Source organism: Rhamphochromis sp. 'chilingali' (assembly GCF_963969265.1).
Source record: "Rhamphochromis sp. 'chilingali' genome assembly, chromosome: 10".
Lineage (NCBI taxonomy): Eukaryota > Metazoa > Chordata > Actinopteri > Cichliformes > Cichlidae > Rhamphochromis > Rhamphochromis sp. 'chilingali'.
In genome coordinates this window covers 37,649,643-37,657,964 of record NC_137937.1, presented here as the reverse complement: position 1 = coordinate 37,657,964, position 8,322 = coordinate 37,649,643, and the positions used below count along the sequence as shown (strand labels likewise).

The 8,322-nt window shown below is 46.0% G+C and overlaps 1 protein-coding gene across 1 annotated transcript; it reads left to right on the top strand.

Annotated features, from left to right (window-relative positions):
- The first annotated feature begins 3,713 nt into the window (after nucleotides 1-3,713).
- On the top strand, nucleotides 3,714-7,823 carry dmrt2a (doublesex and mab-3 related transcription factor 2a). The gene is made up of 4 exons (XM_080893415.1): nucleotides 3,714-3,872; nucleotides 4,413-4,806; nucleotides 6,061-6,163; nucleotides 6,438-7,823. Exons 2-4 carry the CDS (start codon nucleotides 4,441-4,443, stop codon nucleotides 7,535-7,537), a joined length of 1,569 nt encoding a protein of 522 aa, XP_080749541.1. The 5' UTR covers nucleotides 3,714-3,872; nucleotides 4,413-4,440; the 3' UTR covers nucleotides 7,538-7,823.
- Nucleotides 7,824-8,322: the final 499 nt, after the last annotated feature.

Here is an 8,322-nt window from a genome sequence, read left to right as displayed (position 1 = left end):
GAGAAAATGTCCCAATTATCACATGATGACCAGCAGTCGGGTTACAGGGAACTGGCTGGGTGCAGCAAATGCAGATGAAAGTAAAAAGCGTGGATGAAGCTTGTCAGGCAGCTGTAGGACACGTCCTCCTGTTTGTTGCACATTGGCCATGAGAGGTCGAGGTGTCAGCCTCCTTCAGACAGAGACAAATGTCGCCCCGCCTGGTTTTCTATTCAGCTGCATGTGTTGTCGGTCCATCAGAGGCTAATTAACATAGCAGGATCCCCAGTGATCCCACGCTGCTCGTTCTGTCTATACACAGCTCCTGTTACACTTTACGGCATGCACAGCAGGACGCTTCCAACGAGATGCTGCTGTTTCAATCAGGCCCAAAGTAAACTGGACAGCATGTGAGGACTGTGTGTCTGCATCCACGCAAAGGTCATATCAGCCAAAATCGCTGCTTCCTGCATGTTTCCACAAAAAGCCCAAATGCAGTTAACACATGATTTTTATAAACACACACTGTCTGTGCACGCTGTGGGAATGAAAAAAGCCTTTAATGTTCTGAAAACTGTTTCCTGTGCTGTTTAAAATTGTTTTCATGATGTCATGTTGGACCTGAACTCTGTCTTCTTACGTTTGTTTTTGGGGAAATACCTGGTGCAGGAAAATCAAAGGCAGGGAGCCACTCCCACAAAACAACAACGAAATGTGGAAAACTATTCCTAAAATGTTTATGGAATCATACTAAAGAGACACCATTCGAAGGTTCAGATGAATAAAAGTCATGAGATGACTAATGACTCTCGGTTATCACAGACTGGTTTCTTTACAGGAACATCCAAACTGGGGCGATACTGTCTGAGGAGATGTATTGTCGCATTTGTGACATTGGACAGGGAACCCCGCTGAACATCCCCACAGAAAATCTTCAGGGAACAAAAACTAAGATTTCCTGGTTTCAGGAAATACTCTAAAAAAGTCACAGGCCGGAAACATCTGTAATGTTTCAAAACCACTCCAGGATCCAGGAAAACTGATCGAAGATCTCAGGATTCCTGAGGTGATCATGGAATTTGTTCAAGGATCTCTGGGTTTCCTCGTAATAACCTCTGAAATTGCTAAGTGGAGCAAATCTCTCTTACAACACCCCAAAAAGGTTGAGGGGGGTTTGCAAAGCACCTAAAATTAATATTAACTTACATTTTCTTCTCAAAGCTTCTTTTAAAGCAATCAAGACTCAACAGACCCGTGAATGTTTATGAAATTCCATCAGTGCCTAAAACCCAATCAGTGATTCCCAGAGTCCTCACCTAACTGTCTGATACACCCCAACCTCTGAGCAGATAAGCGAACACCCGCAAAATGATCAAATTCCACGAAGGAAAAATATCAGAATTAATAAATAATCAATACAAAATCAGGACTCCCTGCAAAGACCCTTTAACAAGCTACATTTCTTAAATCAAATTAAAGGTCCCTGGAAAATCCTTATGCGGAGTTCAGCTAAAACCTGGAAATTCCTTGGCCTTGGGAATTCACCAAACATCCCTTAGATTAACTCCTTAAAGCCTACAACTATTTCACGGATCCATATAATTCCTTCAAGGAACTCCGAAGAGTTCAAAAATAACCCCTCTCTGAAAAGTCATTGAAAGACCTCCAGGCCGTGACGTCCACATTTCTCCTGGAGGGTCCGGCTCTGCGCGACCCGCCTGTCCGGCCCTCCGGCCCGCTCTCAGGATCAAAGCATTCCCGGCGTGGAAGCAGCAGCCGCGGGTGGGCTGCTCGTAACCTCCGCAGTAAATTAAGACGAAGAAGCAAATAAAGCTGCACCTGCGGACACTTTTTGGCACTTTTAATATTTGCCAAAAAGTGATTGCTCGTATTTAAACTGCTATAAGTAACTTGTTGGGCTATAATATGTGAAACATGTCAAATTGGATGACACAAAGTCATCTTGAGCCACAAACAACATTCGTGTAACAAGGTAGAAGCTGCATTTGGCAGCGACTTTTATATAACATTTATTTATGTAGTTAAAAAAAACTCATTAACATTAAAAATGTGTTTTTAAGAGTAAGTTGGCCAAGAGCACAGCAGCAAATATTACGATATTCAGTAAAAATATTTTAGGTGGGGATAAAGGAGCGGGTTGGTTATAATGTACAATAACACAGAGTTGTAAAGATACTTGAAAAACTGATATTACACATAAAAAATACACGGAAACATTGGACATCAGTTTTTGCCAGGCGATCACTTTTTGGCACAACACCGGCTCACCTTGAGTCCGCGTGCCAGAAAAGCACAAAGCGGGACCAGGTCCTCCGTGAAAATAAGAAATAAAGATCTGAACTCGTCACGGAAAACAAAGAGCTAATAACAGTCTGTAACTATATTTAAATTTGCACCGGAGAAAAATCACATTAATTGAATTCTTATATTATCTTAATGATAATGAGAATTATAAACAGATAAAAATGTCATTTAAGAAAATCTCTTTTTAATATTACGCATGCGCACAGTGACAGTAAATTAAAAATATGTGGACATTTTTAGTTTGAAAAAATCCCGCAGGACAGAGTCCCACGGCCTTCTTTCTCAATGCAGCACATGCGTGACATTAACTCGCAGCAGTCAGCGCTGCCGTCCACTGTGAAGGCCTGTGTGCGCGTGTGCTTTGTCCCGCAGTCAGTTCCCGTGAAAGTCGGTTGACAATGAATAAATGTCACGTGTCCGTGTTTTTGTCTTTGTGAGGCTGACTCTCAATCAGCAGCCCGCAAACAAAGATGCACGCGTGCAAGGCCCACGTTCAGTCATTAGTGTCACGGGTGAAAAAGACACTGAGGACCAGAGAGAGAGCACTCAGACACCCGGGACTTCATCTCAGCCGTTTATAGCATTAAAGGAGAATTATGAGGGTGGATTTCCAAAATAAAAGCAGCGAATAATAATAATCAGATGTATTAATATAATATTCAGATATTCTATATAACGCGTCTGCTGGTCTGAGGCACATTTGGGCCTCCGTATCCTCCAGCTGCTGTTTTGTGTGGGGCTCGTCTTCATGCTGACACGGTGGGTTTTTCTCTCAGGTGTGATTGTTGTGAAAACACGGTAATCTTCCCCGGTTATCTGTGCCAGCTGCACGGACTGTAACAACCCGCAGGACACCTGTATCGCCCCGCCCACCCCCGTCTGTGGGCAGAGGCCCAGCAGAATAATGATGTCAGGAAGTGAATCCACCAGGTTCAATCTTTTTTCAATCTTTATAATATCATCTTCTCTTTTTAAAGGTTTACTTATCAATAAATGACAGTTTTCCTCATTTGCTCACTGAAAGTTACAGTTTTGGAAAATTCTGTTTCATTTGTTCGTTTTTTCAGCTGAAAACTAAAAAGCTCGATTTCCATGACGCGCAGAGGACAGTGAGCCAGGCCTGAAACTCCGTTTCTGCTCACATGAACCTGAAATTAAACGCAGACATGCGACGTGATAAACTGTTGCGCTGGTTTCCTGGACGACTTTCTCTTTTTCACATCTTCCCACTTTCGGCCTGTCTTTCCTGGAAAGTGACCTCCTGAAGTAACCGCAGGGCGCGCGGTGCTTGTGGCCGACGCTCCGCCCGCCCCCTGCATAACTGCTCCTGCTCCTATTGGCTCTTTGCGTGTTTGTAAATGAGCCAATCAGAGGGCAGCCTGCTTCGGTTCATAGCGGTGTGGCTCCTTGTGTCCGAGTCAGAGGAAAGTTGGACGCGTCCCCGGCGCGTCTGCGTTTATCCGCTCAATTAACGGCTAATTACAAGCTTGAGTCTGGACCGTGTGTGTGTGAGTGTGGCGTTCATCACGGTGTTAACGACGTTGCCCCGCCCTGCTGGACTCCTGAAGGTAAAATTCATTCCGTTTTTTAAAAGTGTTTCTCGGCTCAGTCGCTCAGACGCAGATTAATTAAACCGGTTTAATTAAACTCTGTGAGCCAGCGTGACCCAAATATCCCGGGTTATGTGACAAACTCCTCTGAGATCCAGCAGACTGTTGGAGTTTTACTAGTTCTGGTTTTATTAAGGCCTCACTTTCTCTGATTACAAACTGCTGTGTTAAAATATTTCACAGCTGTAAATAAAAATAAATGTTCAGCCTTCTGAAAAACTTCAAACTGTTTTAAATTTAAAAAAAAAACGAACAACAGATTTATTATTATCTTTTTATTCTTGTAGATAATCTACTTACTAGACTAAAATATTTTTATTTTATTATTTTTTAAATAAGAAATGACAGACCTGAAAGTTTGGGATAATTCATGAAACTGTCCAGATGAGGAAATGGGAATATTTGGTGTGTTAAGTCTGACAAGCTGGTGATATTTACATATTTTAAGTGCCAGTTTCTCTCACCTGATCTAATCTAATAACTCGTATTCGTCTCCAGGTACAAACTGGCTTTAAATCCGGCAGACATGTCAGAGAACTCCGGGTGTGAGCTGGAGATCGACGTGGAGAGCCTGGAGACGGAGAGCGAAGAGCTGGCCGACTCCTCCGAGCGCCCCGGCTCTCCGCAGCTCGGCCACGCCGCCTCAGAGGACGACTGCCCCGGCACTAAGAGCCGCGACAGGGCGGGCCCCATGTGCGCGGGTGACCAGAGGAAACTGAGCCGCACGCCGAAGTGCGCCCGCTGCCGCAACCACGGCGTGGTGTCCTGCCTGAAGGGCCACAAGCGCTTCTGCCGCTGGAGGGACTGCCAGTGCGCCAACTGCCTGCTGGTGGTGGAGCGGCAGCGGGTGATGGCGGCGCAGGTGGCCCTGAGGAGGCAGCAGGCCACGGAGGTGAGACTGAGGGTGGTGTGTGGTGGAGGTGCTGTGCTGATGCGTTCAGGTGCTTCGCGCTAATAACGCAGGAAGGACTCACGTGTGTGATGAAGCGTCTCCGGTTAATCAGCTGCTTGCTTGGAAGTCTGAGCCTGGATCACTGCTGCCCTGCAGCTCAGGGTTTTCAGCGGAAAGTTCAGATGATCAGGACTGTTTGAAATCAGGCAGCTCAACATATTTATCTCCTCACACAGCAAGCTGTGGCACTTGGAGCCGCTACAGTGACCTGTGGCCTTTGACCCCTCAGTGTTAGTGAATCAGGCCTTGCTTCTGTGATCGCAGCTTCTGTTGTGCTGAAGTCCTTCTTTTGTAAACGGGGCAGTTTCTGCTTTTGTCTGTGGGAAAGTCGAGCGCTTCTTCGTGTTGTTTTTGATAACTGCGGCACATTTGCACACTGACCTTTGTGCTACAGTGGAAGAAAAAGAAAATCGCTGCGCTGATTCTTCCAAAGTTTTTATAAGAACCCGAAGCCTTCAGAAGCGCAGTCCGTGTTATTTTAAAGGCTCTGTGTTCGGGCTTGCAGCTGATCAGAGTAAAGCCGAGGCTCAGTGTTCAGCGTGAATGCAGTCGCTCAGCGTGCACTTTATATCGCTTTGTTAGCTTCACTGAACAAACACGAATATAAAGGCACATCCGAGGAGCCGTTGGAGGTTTTCGAGGTTCATTCAGCAAATGAGGAATATTTTGTTTTTCCCCCAAATAAAGGCTTAGGAAGAGAATTTGAATAAAAACACAAAATCACAGCTGTTCCATGTGTGTGTGAAAAATCTGCGCATATTTCTGTAAAAGAGCGAAACTGTTACGGCGCCAGCATTTTAAAGATGAGACCAGATGAATGTTTCCCAGTTTGTGTCATCAGCTGAGCTCCTGTTAAATGTCCAAGTTTATATCTTTAACAAACACTTTCTCTCATTTCTATTACTGCAAAAAAATAAAAACTAAATGTGTTAAATGTTAGATTGACTTGTTAGGCCTGCGTCTCCGTCCTGTTTAGGGTTGTTTCGAGGCCTTTTCAAGGCTGTAATAACACGAGAAATGTGTGTCGCTGCCCATATTTTAACTGGATTATTATTAAGAGGCTGGTTTTTATTATCCAAACATACATGGGACTTGGACCTCAGCTGTGAAAAATCAGTTATTTTAACAAGGATTAAGGTGAACACTCTGTCAGCGTCTTTTAAATATTTTTCTTTTGTTTCTCTAATTTCTCAGGATAAGAAAGGCATATCCGGGAAACCAATTCCTGCAGAGAGGAGGACGATATATCAGCGACACATCCGACCGTCCACCATGCTCGCCAAAAGCATCCTCGAAGGTACGGCTCAGACAAAAAGAAAAGCTCCTCTTCTGCCTCTCCTTCGCTCGAAGCGGGGCTTACATTTCTTTTTCCTTTAACACCAACAGGGCAATAAGGACGTGCTAACATCTGTAAGCAGTAAAACTCTGGCACGTGATACACTAACTCGTTTAGCAGCATTACAAAGTATAAATAGCTAATTAGATTATTATCTATGTTGGGTGTCGTAATATAATTCCAAACACACTCGATGTCATAAAAGTTGAAGTAAATGTTTGATTTTCGATGACAGGATATCGCCCGGTGCAGTCTGATCCGTTCCTGGCAGCCAACCCGTCTCTTCCCCCTCCGCTGAGCGACCGCATGAGGAAGAGAAGGGCTTTTGCAGACAAGGAGCTGGAAACCATCATGCTGGAGCGGGAGTACAAAGAACGAGAGCTGATGGAGAACAACCAGGGGGCTCCAGGCTCTCTCCTCTTCCCCAACGGCTTGGTCCACCACTCGTCTGAGTACAACTCCTACAAGACGGCCTACTCGCCGGCAGCTCCGGTCGAGCCGCAGCCCAAAGAGCTGTGCAGCTTCCTCTCCCCTAACTGCCTGGATCTGGGCATGCAGTACCCCTCGACCCCTGGGAACGTCGAGCTCATCTCCTCCAACGTCAGCGTGGCGACCACCTACCGCCATTACCCGCTGCAGCCGTCGCGAGGTGGCTTCGTGATGTGGCCCCGCGGCGCAGCCAACCTGGGAGACGCTCTTCTGTACCAGCAGTGCCTGTTTAACGCCACGGCGGTGCAGAACATGAAGCCCGGTGCTGTGTGGGAGCCCAAAGCGATGCCCGCTGAGAGTCAGCCGCCAGAGCAGGAGGCCGCGCTCGCTGCTAAATTGGAGGGATCCCGAGCCGCTGCTCTGCAGGACTTATCAGACCCTCAGAGGCCCGACCCCAAACCTCCTGCTGTCACCCAGGGGGAGCAGAGGGAGTGCTCGGCCTTCTCTCCTCCTAAGAGGAGCTTTGGACAATCTTTCCCCAACCACCCTCATTCCCAAAACTCCAGCCAAGTCCTCAGCAAGTTAAGCAAGGACAGTGCTAAGCCTTCCATGAAACTCAACTCCTTTCACTCCCTCATCCAGCACTCGCTGAGTGAAAAAGCCAGCGGCGGGTCCGGGCCAGAGCTCAGAGCTCCGTACTGCAAGGAGCTGTTAGAGGAGGCGGCCCGCAAGTACAGGGAGAGCTCTGCCAAAGACTTTCAGGCGGTAAAACTCGCAGACAGGTACGCCAAAGACTTTCTGTCGAAGCCTGTAGGGACCAAGATGGCGCCCAGCGAGTCTCTGTCCTTCTCCGTGGAGGCCATCCTGAAACGGCCCACGCCCGCCATAAGTCGAGCATTCCATTAAAATCCACGAGGTGTCCTTTGTTGCACTATAAACACGAGGCTTGTCTCAGCCAGAGATCAGCTGCAGTTGTGGTTTCGGGGTCAAATGTAAACGTGAGCACTGCATCGGAAAATAGACCAGTTTGAAATGATTGTTTTTTCAGTGTAATATTTATGTACAGTGTATAATATTTTACACGCGCATGTTTGAATAACTTTATTTGTGTCGAGTATTTAAACACGATGTCGATGTTTCCCTCACGTCAATAAACTTTATAAGACTGAACTTCCATAAAAAGTGTCCGATGTCATTTCATACTCGAGTTGTGACGGCTGGAAGTGCGAGCGGGTTGTTGTTTAGGTCAGAAGTTAGTCTGCACCGAGCGATGAACGACTGTGGCCGGACGCAGAAACACGAGGAACTTCAGTCCTCTGACGGAAACACACACAACCCTAATGTTTTTTTAATCATTTTTTTCATGTTGCACTATTAATAATTTAATATTTGGGCTTAGACTTAATACTTCATTTTGTAACACCTCGTTTGTTTCGTGCCCATTAAAAGCATAAATTCAGACGAGCTGTTCCTCGACTATAATCAGGGCTTCTTTAAGAAAAGGGAACTAGAGTTACAGACTCGTCCTGCAGACATTTTAACCTTACTTTTCCATAACGTGGTTAAAAACCTGTTTCCTTGACCTTTGCACTTTAGTCGTTTGCAGGGTCATTAAGTTTTTACAGTAACTCTGCGACAACTAAAATATGTTTCAAATGAATGTAGCGGACAATATCCCATCACTCCTGCAG